The sequence below is a fragment of the Berghia stephanieae genome, chromosome 1, assembly GCF_034508935.2.
Source record: "Berghia stephanieae isolate SIO BIC M18660-M18661 chromosome 1, UCSD_Bste_1.3, whole genome shotgun sequence".
Taxonomy (NCBI): domain Eukaryota; kingdom Metazoa; phylum Mollusca; class Gastropoda; order Nudibranchia; family Aeolidiidae; genus Berghia; species Berghia stephanieae.
Window position 1 is genome coordinate 125771215 of NC_088360.1, and position 19894 is coordinate 125791108.

Below are 19894 nucleotides of genomic sequence, written 5' to 3' on the forward strand. Positions count from 1 at the left end.
TTACATTTTATCACACAATCAACTTTTAGTCTTGTGTTAGATCACTGAGTATCATTCAATTTTTTAAATTTTCTTTCCTAAAATGTTTTGGCAGGAATAACTTCATTCGTTTGTGCATTTTGAGAGTTGCTCAACAAAGTGAGAAACATTTGGACAAGATATTTTCTGTGGATGATTTTACTCGGAGGATATTTGGTGTAATTCATAGCAATGATCCCATTGCTAGAGCTGTCACATTGAGGTTATAAGATTTTTTACTTTTTGAAAATATTGAAATAATATGAGGCATTTGAATTAACAGACCAATGCTTTATCCATACATTTCTTCACATTGCCTTCTTATAATGCAGTTTCTATTCTCATTGAAACATTGTTATTGGAATAACGGATGTATTATTATTTAAAAAATTTTAAAAACATAATACATGTTTTTGGTGTGACTTTTAAAACCTTTTATCAAAGATGGTGTGATTCTTTTTAAATTTCTTTTTCAGTTATTGATAGAAAGCTTTCCTAATGATGGCAATTACTTTTTAAATCTAAATCTGTCTGTTTTAACTCCCAATATAACTTTCTCATATTTTTCACCAGAATTCTTGGCAGTATGGCAAGCATTATTGCTGAAAAGAAAACGGTGCATCACAGTATACTTCAATACCTTGATTCTCACAACTCTGCAGAAGTAGAGGCTGCTGTTTTTGCGGCTGAGAAGTTCTGTAAAACATCAAAGTAAGATTTATGGGCTTACATGCACACCCTTAACAAATTTGGTTTTAGATTTTAGTTTTTACATAACATATTGATACAAAAGAATTGTTATTCTTATAAAGGTTCAAACAAGGGTTACTTTAAGCTTTATAATAAGATACTGCTAGGAGGACGTTATCTCTTCCTGCCATTTTGAGATGTTTCCATAGAGTGAGCATCTCATTTCATTTCTCCCATCTGCATATCTAACCATTTTCCCATTTTTACATTGAGAGTAGTAATAGCAATATGGAGTAGGTTTCGACCATAGCGGCAATGCTATCACTGTTCTCGTGCTGAGAGCAATGAAGTATGAAGTCAGATTATAGTAAAATTTGTCCCCATTTAAAGTGGTTAAGAAAGTATTTTTCTGTTTTAAGATGAATCCCACTTAGCTTGTAAATCTAGTTGTTATTTTTTGTTTTGCTTTTTAGTTTTGTTTGTTTTTGTTTTTTTTATTTTATATGTTTTCTGTTCTTTTCTTCGTCTTTTTTATTTTTTTGTTAGGGAGGGTGGTTTTGTTTGGTTTTGTTTTCCTTTTTTAGGGAGGGGTTGGGTTTTGGGATTTTTTTAAAAAAATTATGTTTTTTGTTTTCTAAGACAGTTTTGTGGAATCAGTAGCTTTATCTTCTTTTTCAGGAATTTTGCAGCAGAGGTCTGCAGCACGATTGGGTCAATGATTGCTCGTTTAGAAACTCCAGCTGAAATGAAACTGCAGCTAATTCCAATATTGAAGCATATGCATCATGATGCACAAATGACTGAGCAGGTATCAATTTCCTACTGTTTTTAGCCGCTTAACTTTTTTTTTTCTTTTTAAATCTGACTTCACTTTCAGGGACTAATTAATTCATATCTTAATTATCTTAATAGCTTTTTTATTAGTTAACCATAAAAGATAAAAGATTTAATTAGTCAATTAATATAATTTTCTAGTATTTATGTCCCTGTAATCAGTAATCTCACCATTTCCTATTTGAATTTCATAATGTCCTCAGGCTCTGGACCTTTGCCAATCAGTGATTGACACATACCCAGCTCACAGTTTTGTGACAGTTTCTATAAACACAATGACTCAGGTCACCCTTCAATCTTTGATAAGCATTCAATGTCATGTGGATCGCCTGCTGAATCTTTTGAATTCAGACCCACGGCGATTGGTAAAAGCCGTCTGCTTGGACAATCTGAAACTTCTAGCAGAGAAGGCAGCTTATCTTTGGACACAGAAGAATCTCAATGTAAGCATTTCATTTTCATTCTCAACTTTCAAGTATTTTACTATTTAAATACAGTCCACTCCAGATAATAGCAACACCTTGGGATCAGCGAAAATGTTGCAATTAACCGAAGTTGAGTTTCCTGTCCACTATTGCAACATTTTTGGAGATGCCATGTTTTTTGACAAGTTCTTTCTGAGTTGGTTTAGGAGATGAATTGAAATCATTGATGATTTGAAGTTTTTTCTGTAACCTGATATAATTCCTCTTGTTAGGGGAAGCCATGCTTTCTCAGTCTTCATATCTTTTTTTCAAGCTGTGGTTTATTTGATCGATTTCAGATAAAATGATGAGACATTGTTTTCACCACCACTTGCAAGTTTTTATAGCAGTTTTTAATTTGACCACTTATCAGTTTCATACCATATATGGTAAACTCAAACCAGTTGTTGTAAACATTGTTCTTAGTCCACCACAGACTGAGCAATTTGATTGAAACAAAAGCCATGTGGCATCCCTGTATAGATTTTGACAAGCAAAAGCAGATTTGATGCAAGCCGACATCTTATTCAGATTGGATTAACTTTTACTCTTTTGTTCTCAATATTTATAAGAGTCTAAAGAGATTAGCCATGATGAGAGACAATAAGCTGACCAATGCACAGTCATCAATTCCAAAACAAAGGATGTCGCTCAGTCTCTCCTAACAGCTGTCATTGTCTACCTGTTGTTTAGACTGTTCCCAGCCCCTCGCCTCGTATCTAATGGTCACAGATGGTCGCACAAACCCATACTGCAAAGCCCTGCCCTCTTTTATCATTAATAGAGTTATGACACGTAGCATTAAACCCCATCCACTCTCGATTCTTCAACCAGTCGTCATTTTGATAATTTGTTGCAATTAATCGATGTTTGGTGCAATTAACCAGTGACTTTTATATTGAATGAATTCCATTTCTTGTGAAATGTTGCGATTAACCAAAAGTTGTGATTATCCGGAGTGGACTGTACCTCCAAGCCATCCTCATCTTTTGGTTTCTTTGAAAGAACAAAACAGATTATAATTATCAACCAGTTGCAATTGAAGTCAACCCTTCGTAAAGATGAAATTGGTTCCTTTTTTTGTCTAGTTGCCATTTCATTTCTTTGTTTATTTGTTTTTTGTTTTGTTTTTTCATTCAACATTTACAAACAAAAATCTTTGTATGACTCAGTAATAAAACAAATTATTTCAATTTTTCCGTCCAGGATGTGGCTAAATTTTCTTTGGATACACCAATTTTGATTTTAAAGATCAAAGCAGTTTGTGTCCTGAATGCTGCCTTCTCTGATGTTGCTGTCAATCACCAGCATTTACAGTCAGGTAAACTTTACACATCTACCATAATATTGCATATAGACTGATTTTTTATAAGTTAGTATTAATTCATGGCCTAAATTGAAACAATACTTTTATTTCTGCATCTGATTCTGTGGCTTGAGGAAAAAACATTCTTGTTCATTTAAGAGCTGTACTTCACTTCAGGCAGTATTTCAATTAATCAAAGAATTTATACTTTCAATTTTTACTCTACAGATTCATCAATTCTCGATGTATGCCTCACTTATTGTTATCATCCTTGTGGGAAACTGTCTTCCAAAGCAACTTATCTTTTAACTCAGTTAGCAAGACATAAATGTAAGAACCTGTAATATCAAACTAAAGTATGAATTTCATCTTCTTTGTTTTTTAATGATAAAATGTTTTAACGCTTATTTTTTAATAACTCTTTGACGTGTGTGTGTGATATGTGTATTTGATTTTTCTTTTACTAAGATAATAATTATTTTCATTATCATCATTAAAGTGGCAAGTTGGCGAACGTTTTACTATAACATTTGGAAGCAGGGGTTGAAACTCACTGCTGGCTCTTTCAATGTTTTCTTTCTTGGTCAAGATTAATTTCTAATTTATTCTCTCTAACCCAATGTGATAACTACAGTGGAACCTCCCAATAACGACATGCCACGGGACCGAGTTTTTATGTCGTTATCCGGAAGTATCGTTATTTAGAGGTTTCCAAGGTGGTGGACAAAGTGGGCGTGGTAAGGCCTGCGGGACCAGTTTTTATTAACATTGACAAAACAAACAAAACATTGTAGTGTATTCCTCTTAGAGGGTTCTTGTGCGTGTGTCTGGATGAGACTTTTAGGTGATCTGAACTGAGTACACTGATAGTGTGCTCCTGGAATCTACATCTGTTCCCTATTTAAACCATTCCACTTTGTCTTACTTCTTCTTATGTCATTTCAATTGTAAATCTAGAATGTTTTTACTATCCAATATTCTACCTTTTTACTGGCATAGATGTGTCACAAGCGCTGTAAAACACTTTAAAACAAACAAAAACAGGTAATTCGGACGCTGCGAGTTAGATAAAATTCCTCCTCCTCCTCCCACAAAAACATTACTACTACTACTACTACTACTACTACTACTACTACTACTACTACTACTACTACTACTACTACTACTACTACTACTACTACTACTACTACTAAGACTACTACTACTACTACTTCTTCTACTACTACTACTTCTACTACTAACTACTACTACTACTACTACTACTACTACTACTACTATCACCACATAATAACACATTTTCCAAGATTTTGTGTTTACTTGCTTACACTTACATTTATACCTTGGTTTTTATTAATGCATATCAGCCAAGATTCGTCAAAAAAAAGCTGCCTTTCATTGGTTTCAAAACCTGCGTTATCATTGTTTCAAGCAGGAATCGTTTTTATAAACTTTGAGTACTCATACTCGGTATTTTTAGTATCAGATATCTACGAAAACTGCCGAAAATCGCCAAAATGATGTCGTTATTCTGAGGTTTTATCAAAAATTGCGTCGTTATTTGGAGGTTTTTTTACTGATCTTAAATAGAAAAAAAATCGGGACCACGGGTCAATGTCGTTTTTAGGAGGTTGTCGCTATTCGGAGGTGTCGTAATTGGGAGGTTCCACTGTATCTATAGATGTCATCCATTTATATAGAATGCCCAGATGATACCATTTACCATTCTCAGTGTACATAATTACTCTTTTCTTTTAGGGCTTGGGAAAATTTACCTCCTGAGTCACTGGAGTGTTTTCTTGGTCCACTTTTGTTGTGTCTATTTTCCCCTATCTTTTATCCTTTCCTTGTGGCTTTTTGTTCTGGTCTTAGATGAGCATATTTGCTTTTGTGCTACCTCTATTTTATGAGAGAAGATTTTTTTCTTGTAGATAAATAAATAACCTAAAAGTATCACAAGTGGTAAGACCATTCAAAACAAAAATACAGGTAAATCTTAGCATGTCACCAGAAAAAGTGGTTTTGAGTATGGGCTTAGATCTATCATTAGAATGAAAATGGATTTCTCAAAACATTCATTAGATAGTGACCTTATTTCATTATGGGCCAATGGTCAAAGAATTAATGAAACTCTTTTGTTTTTCAAATGTGACGTCATTTAGCAATGAAGGGTGATGGATCAGACCTTACAATGGAAGCCATTGGGATCATCCAGGCTCAGCTGATACTATTGTCAGGTCATCAAGACAAGCCTTCTACAGCAGTGCTGAGTCAGCTCAAGCTGGTTCTGAAATGTGCTGCAGAAATTTGTTGGCATGAACCTGAGGCCGGTTCAAAAATTGTGCCTACTTTGATAAGTCTGCTTAAAGTCACTACTGGTAATGGTTATGCATTAATTTAGGCTCTAAATTTTTATACTCATTCGTTTTCCCTAAATTGTTTATATTTTTCATAAACAAAATCATTGAAAAAAAGGAACAAAACAAATCTATCATACCCTTTTCTGAACTCAAAATATTTGCCTCAACTACAGCCATTTAAGTTATGTATTTTGCACGTGTTTAATGCAGTTGATTTTTAAAAATCCTATTTTACCCTTAAGAATAGAATTTGATAATAGGTGCTTTTTTCATATTTACCCAGACAGTATAATTATACATTGAATGTCCTTCAGACTCAAGTCAACTGTCCATCTGTGAATGTCTGGCCGCAATTGGTTCTCACAGTCCTTGTGCTATTGATGCTGCCACACATACAATATTGGCTAATCTGTCTGCTGCCATTGGAAATGGTAACATGGAGATTGGACAGATACAGGTTGGATTATATTTGTAAATAGTTTGGTCCATTACCTTTAACTGGCAAGATAACTTACCTTTTTTTTCTATTTTTCACGTGGAGCTTTTATTGTATGAAATGAAAATTTGATTCCTATGCCTGCTGGGGAAATAGGTTTGTGCAGAACCAAAAAGGATTTCATTGAATTTTTGTTGGAAAAATATTCTCAAGATTTAGGGAACTTTCCTAGTCAAAATTAAATGCTTTTGTTCATTGGGTTTCTATTATTTTTTTTTATTATTGATCCATTGGTTTAGTTTTTAATCTTCTTATTGATGATTCAATTTAGGTCTCATTAAACTTGAACTCGCATCTAATTGCTCATATGTTTTGATTTTTACATCACTTGAATTGACAGTTTATAACTTGATTCCTTGTTCTAGGTCCATCTGTGTACGTTGTTGTTCCAAGCCAGGTGTCACGATAAAATGAGTGGTGTCATCAGTGGACAAGTGATGTCCTGCATTGAGGAAGCATCTCCATGGATAGCGTATAAAATGGCCAGACAAGCAATGAGATATTGCCAATATCAAATTGCCTATGACATACTAAATATCATTCAACACGAGGTAAAGTATAAGTCAACAATCCAGGGTCTTATAACTCTTATTTTGATTTTTAAGATAAAATTTATTTTATTTAAGTTGTTAAATGATAAAATGATCAAAAGGATAATGATTATCAATTGTTAAATTTGTATAATAGAATTCTTTACGTTTACTTAAGAATTATCCTACATGACGTGGCCTTTTATTTTGTAAAAAACTGTTTTATATGTCTAACATCTTTTTCAGAGATAGTTAAATGTCTGTGGACATCATAGTCTGTGGTGATTCCATGATAATGAAATTTTCTTCAATCATATAACAGCATTTGTAACAATCTACATCATTGTTGTTTATCTGCAATTGTCAAGGTTTATCTTATTTCTCTTTCGGATTACAGTAAATAGTCACATAACAATTTTTACTTATACTATTTCTATTTTCAGTCTGTTACTGAATATTCAGGCAATTGGATGCTTGGCCTTCAGAACGCATGTGGTGCTGAGAAAACACTTAAAGAATCTACTAAAAGTAAAGAGAATATGATGGCTCACCTTGAAAAGGCGATATATTTTTATACCAAAAGCCATGTTGCTTTCAAGGTAATTTTTTTTCTAACTTTAATCCAGAAAGTATAAGCAGGATTGATGTATTACTAAATTATTATAATTTTTTTACGATGTGCACTTAAATGCAGGTTTGATAGCCCAGTCCCTTATGGGCTCGTTGTAATTGAAATCTTTAAAAATGACGCAAAATATTGTCCATTACAGCAATGTTAATCTTGGCCCATGGTTGTGTTCGGATGTCAGACCTGCACATATGTTCACATTGATTTTGTCCCTTTGACAGTGGATTGAATACTAAACATAAGTTATTTTTGATGATTTTTTTTTTGTTCAATTCACAATTATATTATTGTTATTATTATTATTCTTATTCTTCTTCTTCTTCTTCTTCTTCTTATTATTATTATTATTATTATTATTATTATTATTATTATTATTATTATTATTATTATTATTATTATTATTATTATTATTACTTTTATTATCATTATTATTATTATTTATGTTATTATTGTTATTATTCTGGGTGGGGATCCTGACCTCCCATAGCGGGCAGGGAGGTACATACTGTGTCTTCTATCCCCTTATGTCTTATCCAACAAGCTTTCTGTCTTTGTCTTGGAATGAGATTACTTGTTTTTTTCCTGGCCCTCATCGGAGTCTTGGCTGAGAGGGAAACAGTCAAATGCATAGTTATTGTTTTGGGAGATGATTTTTTTTTCCTTGTAAATCATCTCTCTGTTGTGTATTATTATATTTGTTATTTTTAATGTATGATGTAAGCATTTGAGTGTATTCCTCTTTGTTGGATTTTGTGTTTGTGTCCAGATGAGACTTTTAGGTGATCTCAAACTAAGTACATCGGTGGTATGCTCTTGGAATCTACATCTGATCCTTATTTGTTCCCATTCCCCTTTGTCTTACTTTCTCTTGGGTGTTTTAATTGTAATTCTAGAACTTTTTACTATCTCATTTTCTTCCTTTTTACTGGCGCTGATATAACCTAAATTTGTTTGCAAGCGCCGTAAAACCCTTTAAAAAAAAAATTGTAATTATTATTATTATGATTATTATTATTATTATTATTATGATTATTATTATTATTATTATTGTTATTATTATTATTATTATTATTATTATTATTATTATTATTATTATTATTATTATTATTGTTGTTGTTGTTATTAATATTATGGTTATTATTATTGTTGTTGTTATTAATATTATGGTTATTATTATTATTATTAATAGCAGTACTAGTGGAGAACCCACAATATTTGCGGAGAAATAAAGGCTATTACAAACATGCAGTCATCTATTATACTTATAAAACTACTGTATTGTGGAAATAAACATAGATGGAGACGAATAGAATTACCCTTAATTTAAGAAATCTGGCAAGATACTCGTATATCAATCTGTAGAAAATAGTTTTATCATTTTTAGATTTGCCAGTAATTCTGTGCTGGATGATAAAAATTTAGCATTGGCTTTATGGAACAATGTCTACCCCCAAACTTATTTTTTTTAAAGAGCAGATTATTATTACTTCAGAGTATCAAGACAGGTTTAAAATTACGTCATCATTTTTTGTTGCTGATGAGTATTTATTACTTGATAGTATTAAAAAGATTAAAAATGACATCATCGTTTCTAGTTCCGGATATGCTAGAATTATGTAGAATCAATTATACTCACAATGAAAGCCAATGGTCAAATTAAGGACTGAGTATTATGACCTAGAAGATTTTCTTTTTTAGTCAACGGGTGATAGAATTCGGTTGAAATTAGAAAAGTTTGCAAGTTACTCTTATATTAGTAAAAAGAATTTTATGATTTTTAGATTTGCCAGTAATTCTGTGCTCGATAATAAACAGTTTAAGATTGAGAATACGGAATAATGTTGATCCCCAACCCTTTTTTTTTTTAAAGCCTATATTATTATTATTTTTATTATTATTATTATGATTATTGTTGTTGTTATTATTATTATTATGCTTATTATTATTATTATTATTATTATTATTATTATTATTATTATTATTATTATTATTATTATTGTTGTTGTTTTTGTTGCTGCATTGCTGTTTTTGTTTAAATCCTTTTTATTTAATGCTCCAGTATCGAGGATATTATCCAAGCTGATATAATTTTGTCTTCTTGTTATCAAAAATAAGCTTGATTAAGATCATCTCTTTACAATTATGTTTAATTCATAATCTTATCTCTTGAAAAGGTTGTTAAGCGAGAATAAAAACAATCTGATATCTTTTCTTTTATTCAGTATACTAATTAATTTGAATACTCCATTGTTTTCGCAGGCTTCTATGAATCCCACAAACTCACAGGACTTTGCTTGTCGTTATGTCAAAATGCGCATGAGTATCCTGCAAGCACACCACATGCTACTCCTTACTTGCATATCCTTCAGTGCAAAGCCACCTCCAGTTGTTGTGGCAGCACAAGCATCCAACACAGGATATGAAGGCGCTAAATGGATTCAAGTTGTGCAACAAGTGAGTTACGGAAGTGTAATATTTATTCCTCATTAGAGACTTTAATAATGATCATAATAATGCAGTTTATTTATATAGTGCCTGTCCCATACTATATAGCTCTAGGTGCACAAAAGACATGGTGTGCAACATACATCATAATTGTTTTTATTCATACCAATTCATAATGTTGAAACTCAAGAATTTTCATTTGTCTGGTAATTTTATTTTTATTTTTCTGATTCGGTCCATTATATTAAAACATCAATTTCAGAAAGTCACTGAAAGTTACATATCACAATGTGATTATATGCTTATTATGTAAGACATTTTAAAAAATTACATTTTAATTTCTTTGCAGCCTTACAATTTTTTACATTAATTGACACTGAGGTTAAAAAAAATTATATCATTAATTTATCCAAAGCTGGAAAAATGCTTGAAAGCCTACAAGGATGCCAGTAATCTCACCTTATCTTTGTATAGATCGTCCTTTGATGCAGATTCGTCGTCTTTACAGAATATCAGTGTGTATCCTTTATTGCAATTTTGTGTGCTCTTTTTGTTTTCTTTCCCTTATTAGCTGTCTTAGTTGAAATTGAAATGTTCATAATTTGAAACCAGTAATAAATACCTAAATACCCTATATTTATGAAGTAATTATGGTTTGATCCCGTGTTTCTGGATATGTGTAATTTTTAAAAAGAGGGAAAGAAGAAAAACAGAAATGATAGCATTAACTGATGTCACCTGGTTAGCATTGTTGCCAGGTCTAAAAATAAAAAAAAGCAACAACTTCAGACTTGCCAACCAGTATTCTCATAATTTAATATTCTTTGAGGTAAAAATAAATATATGATGATATGGGAATATTGATCAAAAGATGCTTAATGCAAAATAGTTTGCAATAAAAGGGGGGGGGGGGGAGGAGAATGGAAAAGCTGAACTTGTCTTCACCACAGATGATTGTCACAGGAATGACAGGTTTTTGCTTGATAAGTTTCTATGAAATCAACGAATGTTCAGTTTGAAATTTTTGGGAGATATTGATTGATGCATTGCATTTATGATAAAAGCTCATAATATACTTCCAGCCGAATATAATGTATCAACACACACAGCTATATGTAATCCTAAACCTTTATAGTCTGATTAATAACATTAGTGAGAACTACTTATAAGATGTCTGGCTAAAAAATAATAACAAAGAGCTGAGTGGCGTCAATTTTGTTCTATCTATAAGAAAATCAGCCGAAATTTTCAAATATTTGATAAAAATATGATTTTTAAAATTAATAGGTGACTCTGGGATCACTTTTATGGTTTGGTATTGTTCGCCATTTTTACAAGTCAAGCAATTGTGATTTTTGACCGGTCTCTAAGTGTGCTTTCATATTGTGATGTTATCCTATTCTTAACTCATAGTTTAGTTTCCAGCAGTGTTGTGACTGCATGAAATCAGCCATTTCAACTATTATGTCAGCAGTTCATACTGGGTAAGTGCTTATTTGTATTTTGATGTCACCCTCCATGCTTTATTTTTATTTTTGATTTATTTCAAAATGTACAGTTCCTTCTTTCCTTGATATCACATGTCTTCACGACAAAAGAAAAAATTAGTTCTATCATCTGTCATCTTATGAATTTGTTTATCTATTTGCCTATGTTCATTTTTCAGTTCTGGCTCATCGTTGCACTTGATTTAACTTCTTTTTTTTTAGACAAAGCAATCTTGGAGAGCGGCAGTTCCTCATCAAGAAGGCCCGAGAGAACCAAACTGGCTCTCTATGGAACCAGTTATCAACCAATACCAGTAACTTAACACAGCCTTCTAAGACCTGTTTCAGGGAGACTGCCACCATAAATGTGATGCATGACATCTCAGATGCATTAGATAAATTACTGCCTGACAGCAGCACACCAGTCATTCTTTCTCACAAAGTAGGTCTTGGTCTGTCCCTTGTGTAACTCAAGACTTTTTGGTTTGAGGATGTCTCAAATGAAATTAGTTTTGTAATTATTATAAATAAATGATATATAATCGTGATGGAGTGATGTCAATGACAATGATGAAGATGAGGAGGAGGAGGAGGAACATATAGTTTAAAATGATTATGAAAATGACATCTTTCCCCACGTTCTATATGATTTTGACATTTAATGAAAGATATCGATGTTGAGGTAGTTCGGCAGTATCACACTTTATAACAGATTGTAATCAGGAGTCATTTGTATTGACTAGTATTTGCAATGGTTTTTACTTCATAAAAGTAAATTTTAGTTCCTAATTATGATTTTCTATTTTGTTCTTTTTCTTTTTTCTTTTTTTTTTTTTAATTAATTCGTCTTTTTATTATTTTTTTTCATTTTTTTTCTTCACAGCTGATGGAATTTCTTTCTCTTTCTGTGTACAACCTTATTCATGCCAGTCCAAGCTTCCCACGGTTTGTTTTTCAACCACTTCAGTCTACAGTTATAAAGGTATGACATTGTTATTATGGCTTCATTTTTATTTTCCTTTATTATATTCTGTTTTCTGAACAGTTTGAACAGCTGGGTGACAAAGAGAGAGAAGAGTAATATTAGTTTTCTGATGTTATCTGATCAGAGAGATGAATGGTGTACCATGATCACTGATGTCTGGCACAGACTTGGTACTTGAAGAAGAAGAAGATATTCTGTTTTGTTTTGTTGTTTTTTAGTTCGTTTTTTTTTAATTGTTGGGGGAGGGGGGAAGAGAGATTTGTTTGGGTAGGGTTTTTTTTTGGTTTTTTGTTTTGTTGGGTTTTTTTGTTGGAGGGGTGGACTTTTTTCTTTTTTAGAATGATGCATAATTTTGGATTTTAAAAAATGTTTTTTTGGGTGAAAACTTTAAACAAGCAATTTTCAAACAAGAATTCTAAAGAATAATACAGAGTATATTCCCAGACCCGCTAGATTGTGAGATATCAATAGCTCAACGATAGGGTGTCTCATCTTGTAACAAAAGCAACGGATGTTGGAGATTGTCAGTGACCACATCGGTGTAAAACTCTAACCTGGATGTTTTCCACTCAACTGAGGTGTAAATGAGTATATCAAATTAAGAAACTAAGGAGCAGGCACCGGTGTAAGATAAAGAACTGAACAAGTGTGTATGAAAGGTGCCAGACAAATAAAGAAAGAAAAATACAAGAACAAAGCCATCCCAAAAAATCAATTGACCTTGACTGGGAATCGAACCTCAGACCTTCTGATTACCGGTCAGACGTGCTACCATTACACCACAGAGGCTCCCAATAGTTGGGACAATTTTAATACCTCGGTACACGGTGAAACCTCGCTTGCATCAAACAACACATACATTGAACACAAGAGGACGAGGACGAAGACATGAATACCTAGCTATAGTCAACCTCATACCAGATCGTATTTTCAGCCATACTTTAAATATTCCAATGATACTGGTCTTAGGACTAGCATCTCAATAAAGCATATACCCTGACCATTTATAAACTAGAGCTACAAAAACTGCAAATGAAGAAAAAAATGAATTATGAACTGAAACTAGCCTATGACCCTTTCAAGTTAAAAATAAAAGGAACGGAACCCTGGGCATTTAGCATCTCTTGTAAGCACCAAATGACACTAAATGATGCACACATATTTTATTGATATCACACTCTACTATGACTATTTACACTCAAGACTTGTATCATCAAGTGTGTAGTATTTGTAATATTGTTAATCTTACAGTAGGCCTATGTACCCTGTGACTCACAAGGGTTAGTTGGGGAAGTGCTATAATTTGGATTTTAACAAAGAGATGTTTAATTATGATTGAGGTCAAGGGGAGGGGTTTGTGCTAAATAGGATGGGTTGGTGTGGTTCCTATTGATAATATGGTATTGCCAAAATATTTATTTTAAAAAGTGTTGGTGTTTTATTTTCAGCTTGCTATATCACCTCAACAAGGTTCAAATCAAGAGCCTATCCTTGTACGAGCTGACACCCACCTGTCCCTCAAAGTGGAAGGAATCGTGCAAAGGGGTGATCGACCTGCCCTTTACCGCTCGGTGCACTCTGTTACTATCTCAGTCAGTACAAGTCTTGTTAATCGAACTGTTCCTGTGTCAAATGTCAAGGTAAACGGTCTTCCTCAATCCTTACACTTTTCTAGTAACTTTTGTTCGCATGCTTAGCCTAGCATTTTTAACTAAGAAAGCATTCTGGCTTCAATAAAGCTCAAGTTACAAAGCTGTTACTGCTGTCTTGATAGAAACTGTAAGATCTGATGTCAAATAAATTCCAGGTGACTATATTTTTAAACTCTTGATCTGAATTTGAATATGAAAGACAGCTTGAATTTAGTGATTTGAATAAGTTTCTACAAATATAGACACTTTGTCCTTAATTTTAGGTGGGTTATAATGTTTTTGCATAATACTACACTATTTTGAAGGTAAGAAAGTGAATTTGCTGAACTCCTTAAGAATTTGGAATTCTTTATACTATGCATTATATCAAGTCATTCTTACTTGACTGACCATCTTTATATTTTATAAAAATGTTATAATTTATATTGGTGCTTCTGATAGCTCAGTTGGTAAAGGGAGTCTTCTCACAAGCAAAGGGACCAATATCAATTCTAAATGCAGTGAACATTTTCTCCTGCTTTCTCTGTCCACTCGCGTCCTATCCAAAGGGTAGCAAGACATTGTAACTCACCATTTAACACTTCAGGAATTCAAAAACCTGAAAAAGCTTTGGTTCCATTGACCTTATGGTTGTAAGAGGAAAATTTCATTCTTACAATTCAAGATTTAAATTGAAAATCTTTACCAATACTACATTTAGTATTCCACTCAAACCTGTAGGTGCTTTTCAATTCAAAATCTTCCTGACAACACTTTTTTTTTAAAAATGTTTGCATCGTTCTTCTTGTTGTTGTTGCTTACCCCATTTTGTTTTCTTTCTACCAATTGTGAAGGGTAACGAAGTCACAAGTGTCCAATTGAATCAGACAGTTCACCCACATAATGACTACTTTAGTACAAATTTCGTGCTACCATTTGGAATCCCAGGAATTCACAATGCCAAGGTAATATTGTAAATTAATTCATATAATGAGATCATCATTTATAGATCTGGTTGTTTACATTATGGAAATAACAAATGTAAAAAATACATCTCTATATTTTAGCATGTTATATAATTTTAATTTGAAGTTGTTTATCACAAGATTTATGTGACTCCCGTAGTAGGCAGGGAGGTCACTTGCGTGTCTTCTATCCCCTATATCAGTTTTCCAATTTGCTTTCTGTCTTTGTCTTGGAATAAGATTGTTTAGTTTTGTCCTGATCCTGGCCGGAGTCCTTGGCTTTGAGGGGAATAGTCAAATGTATAAATATAGTTTTGGGAGATGAAAACATTGCCACTTATTGAAATCATAGTTATGGGACTCTTATTATTTAGGGAGGCATTGTTGACAACAAACACAGATGGTGTTTCTCTTTTCAACATAATTGAAAGAAAAGCTACTGATATTTTTGGAAAATATTTTATCATCTTTTTTGTCATCAAATTTTCTTTTGTTTGATATAAAAGTTGAAATTGACTTTCGGGTGTTTTATGGCAACACCAAAGCGTCAAATTAATTTAGCTCCTTAGTATGAATGGACTTTGTTGCATTGATCAATTATACGGTATGTATGTATGTATATATATATATATATATATATATATATATATATATATATATATATATATATATATATATATATATATATATATATCCAACATGCTTTCTGTCTTTGTTTGGAATGAGATTACTTGGTTTTGTCCCCTGACTGGGAGGGAAATAGTCAAATGTATAGGTAGAGTTTTGGGAGATGATGTTTTTTGTCTTGTAAATCATCTCTCTTTTATGAACTGTATTATTTTTTGTTTTACAAATACATATTATATTTGTAAACATTTGAGTGTGTTCCTCTTAGTGAGGACCTGTGCTTGTGTCAGGATGAGACATTTAGGTGATCTCAAACTAAGTACACTGATGACTGATAGTGTGCTTTTGGAATCTAAATCTTCATCTATTCCCTATTTGAACAAATTCCCCTTTGTCTTACTTTTTCTTGGGTGTTTTAATGGTAATTCTAGAGTTTTTTTAACTATCATATTCTCTTCCTTTTTACTGGCGCTAATATGACCTAAATGTTTGCAAACGCCGTAAAACCCTTAAAATCAAAACAAACAGACATTTTCATTCTCCTGAACACAAATAGTAATGCTCAGAAAAATAATAAGTGCTCTATAGTTATAGACTTAATCATGGATTTAACACAAGTTAGTTTTTATTTGTAAATAAGTATTCCACTTAAATTGCAATATACTTAAAACCCATTCTACATACAAGCTGTCACTTTTTTATTCAAACATGACAAGTGGTGTTAGGTATAGAACCAAATAATACAGTAACTCTTACAAAAAATATTTGCATTTAATCAAATCATTGATAGGGTAGATTTCATTATTGCAGTGCATTTGCACTTCCTGTATTTAAAGCAGAATGCATGATGTTCCACTACTGTAAAAATCTGTGTTTTCGATTAATTAATTTCTTATTATGTTTTTCTTCATTTAATTTGCATTCTCTTCTTCTTTCTTTCATTTACGTGTCCTACCCCAGTATCTTTTCCTTTTAATTTACTCTCATACCTTCTGTCATGGAGGTTGTCTTTATTTTAATGATAAGGCTGCAATATTCCTTTACATAATCTCTGTAACCGAAAAATGATATCATCCATAATTTTAGGTCGAACCTCTATGTTAAAATTGTTTTGCAAACTAAAGCAAACAAAAATTTGATAAGACATGATCACACAATGTCCCTTTTCTATACAATCCCGTTATCAACATTTCTGAGAAAGTTGACCTTGTACTTGTAGTTGTATGTGTTTTTCAACTCCTCTTATCAGTATCAGTGCAATAAAGCAAACCAACCCTTCAAATTTGATAAGTTGTGATACAACATGCAAAAGTGATAGCCACATCATCTTTATCAATATTTTTTTCATCCTTATTGTTTTGACTTCAACAAGAAAGCATTCTAGACCAAAGTTCTGTCTGGTTTCGAACAAATACCCCAAAAAGTTGTTTTTGACTCAGCATAATATTAGTAAACTACTTCAAGATCTTGTTGTTTATTTCCTTCCACTCTCCCCTTATCTCAAGTTCGAACCAGCTGATATAATTTATCAATTAGTCATAAAAACGTGAAAGTGAAACATGTGGATATTTTCATATTTGTTAATATGTGCAAGACAAGTGAAGTTTGATACAATGAAGTTGTCCTTTGTTTTGATTAAAAAGAAAATGATACCATTATTGCAGACTTGTTGTAATGTTGTTTTGTTTCTTAATTTATATTTTTTTTTGTTTAATGATGGATTTTTATGGATGATATTATAATAGATTTTCTTCTTAACTTATAATACGTTTCTTTCACTGGACTGCTCTATAAATGAAACTTACCCCTGCCCCTGCAACTGAATTAAAAATTTGAGAAAAAGAGTCTAAATAGTTTTAATTAAAACATAATTTATCAGACAGGTGCCCATAAATTGCTTAAAACATGACAAATGATAATTCGGATTCCCATATTCCTTCTCGGTTTTTCTAATCTTAGATTGAAGTGAGTGTCGTGGATGAGAATGGAATCTCATGGAACACAGGCCCTCAGACAACTATCACAGTCAAGTCATATGATGACAACATTCAGAGACAGCATCAGCAAATCCGTTCTCAAGTCAGAGCACAACAATTGCCACAAGCATCTCAACAATCTCATCATGGTCCAAATGTTATTCCAACTCACAGTTAATGAAACACTTGAGTCTTTTCACGATTTTATTTTCTATCAGATTAATTCTAGAGGACATGAATAAATGCATGTAACATTTTCTCTTACTACGGTCACTCAAAAACTCCAAGACTCTCTAAGATTTAAAATCAACACTTCAGAAACAATGGGATAAACGAAACTGAAAGTCAATATTTGTTAAATCAGAGAACCCGAGGATTACTCAACTAATATTGATTGCAAGAAAGTGTAAAGCTTTTGTTCCCTCTTGTGTTTAATTACAGATCCATTGTATGATGGCATTTTAACTTATTAGATAGAATGATGGATTGGTGTATTCCCTCGTGCTGTTCTTGTTAAAATGCATGAAAAATAACATAATTAAAAGTTTTGGCAGATGGCATTTGGAAATATATTGTGTTTTCAATTCATATGACACATGAAAGTGAAAGGTTTCATAAAAGGATAATTGACTTAATTTCTGTCTTTCCTTTGCCTTTCGCATCATTTAAACCTATACTGTAGGTATGTACATGCAATCAATTGAATGCTATGTTAATAAATGTTACCACTATGATAAGTATCTAAATCTTTTCTGTTTTCTGTCATTTAGCTTGGTTATTTGTTTGTTTCATTGTTTTATTTTTTAACCCCTAAAATTGTTTGGCTCTACTTATGAGGAATTAAAAGTCGTCAATTTGACACAATCTTGAACTATGTCAATCGGACAATCCATTGCACTCCGTTACACAGACTTTGTAAAAGTCACAAGCTTTGGTTCAAGAGCTGTTAACAGTGATTCCCTCTGAGTCAATCTGTCTGTTATAAATATCTCCTTGATGTTCCTTTAATAATATGGGTGACTGTTTTGCTATTCCAAGCCGTAACTTGACTTTTGAGATGGAGAGTCAGATGTATGGCTATTGGATTATTTATTCATTAGTTTGCTGGGGTTTTTTGGGTTTTTTTGTTTTTTTCTAATGGGTTTTTTTTTCGAGGGGGGATGGGGGGAAGGAGTAAAATTTATTTCCTTGTAAATCATCCATCGGGTTTGTATATCAAGATTTATTCATAAGCTACTGAATATCAAAAATAATATGGAAAGATCCTTCATTTTAATTTACGAAGACAGGTTGAATGAGACACTAAAGACGAAATGACATGAGAGGATGGCGTTGTTAAGGCGAATAAACAAAACGATAATGGAACAGGAAATAGACTGCTCCGAATTCAAGGCACCGTACATTTGAGTGAATCCCTTTTGGCAGGGATTCTGTACTTGCATCTGGATTGAACTTATGGTTGATCTCCCCTTATGCCTTTGAATGAGACCTGTTTTGTCTTCTGTATAAATCTTCCTTGGTTCCTTCTAAACCTTTCTTGTAAGAGCATCTAAACACTATCTTTTAACTGGGCGGGGTTCTTTGACCTCCCATGGTGGGCAGGAGGTCACGCTGTGTCTTCTATTCCCTTATATCTGTTTTCCGAGTTGCTTTCTGTTTTTGTCCTGGCTGGTGTCTTTGACTAGGAGGGAAATCGTCAAATGTGTAGTTATAATTTTGGGAGATTTTTTTTTTTTCATGCTTAATCATCTCTCTGTTACGTACATATTGTTAGTTATGTATACTGTAAACATTTGAGTGTGTTCTTCTTAGTGAGATCCTGTGCTAGTGTCTGGATATAAGTATATTGATAGTATGCTCTTGGAATTTACATCTGTTCCCTATTTGAACTAAGTCTCCTTCGTCTTACTTTTTCTTGGGTGCCTTGTAAATCTAAAATATTTTGACTATTTCATTTTCTTCTTTTTACTGGCGCTGATACGATCTAGATGTGTCGCAAGCGCCGTAAAACCGTTGTTAAAAGCAAACAACTAATCTTTTGACTGCCCCATCACCTTCCTTTTCACAATCTACAAGTGGCATCAACTCTTTTTTAAAATTGCACAGTTGTATCTCCTTGCAGCCAGTAAATGCTTGGTTTCCATCACACTAAGGAATGTTGGCTGTGCCTTTTCGTTAACTGGAAATTGTAGCTATTCCGTCTCTTTGATTATAATTTATTTCCAGTCAAAGACAAAGCCTGGCAAACATTCCTTTATTCCACATATACCATTGGCACACGCCAAACAGACAAATTGGTCAATCCCTTAGTTTTAGAGTATTTATCACAATATTTTGCTGGGTGGGCAGAGAGGCACTTGCTGTCTTCTATCCCCCTATATCTGTTTCCCAACAGGCTTTCTGTCTTTGTCTTGGTTTGAGATTAATTGGTTTTGTCCCGGCCCTGGCTGGGAGG

The 19894-nt window shown here is 32.8% G+C and overlaps 1 protein-coding gene across 1 annotated transcript in view; it reads left to right on the forward strand.

The window, feature by feature from the left end:
- The window catches only part of LOC144963051 (integrator complex subunit 7-like), a 25856-nt gene extending 7677 nt beyond the window's left edge, over window positions 1-18179 (forward strand). Inside the window, exons 3-20 of the mRNA XM_078896659.1 lie at window positions 95-241; window positions 592-729; window positions 1387-1516; window positions 1746-1985; window positions 3213-3327; window positions 3541-3642; window positions 5472-5687; window positions 5984-6126; window positions 6531-6716; window positions 7139-7294; window positions 9583-9777; window positions 10184-10287; window positions 11187-11252; window positions 11478-11697; window positions 12139-12237; window positions 13689-13880; window positions 14726-14836; window positions 17423-18179. Of these exons, the coding sequence (XP_078752785.1) occupies window positions 95-241; window positions 592-729; window positions 1387-1516; window positions 1746-1985; window positions 3213-3327; window positions 3541-3642; window positions 5472-5687; window positions 5984-6126; window positions 6531-6716; window positions 7139-7294; window positions 9583-9777; window positions 10184-10287; window positions 11187-11252; window positions 11478-11697; window positions 12139-12237; window positions 13689-13880; window positions 14726-14836; window positions 17423-17617 (2755 nt within the window). The 3' untranslated portion in view covers window positions 17618-18179. The remainder of the gene's footprint in view (window positions 1-94; window positions 242-591; window positions 730-1386; window positions 1517-1745; window positions 1986-3212; window positions 3328-3540; window positions 3643-5471; window positions 5688-5983; window positions 6127-6530; window positions 6717-7138; window positions 7295-9582; window positions 9778-10183; window positions 10288-11186; window positions 11253-11477; window positions 11698-12138; window positions 12238-13688; window positions 13881-14725; window positions 14837-17422) is intronic.
- The last annotated feature ends 1715 nt before the right edge of the window (window positions 18180-19894 follow it).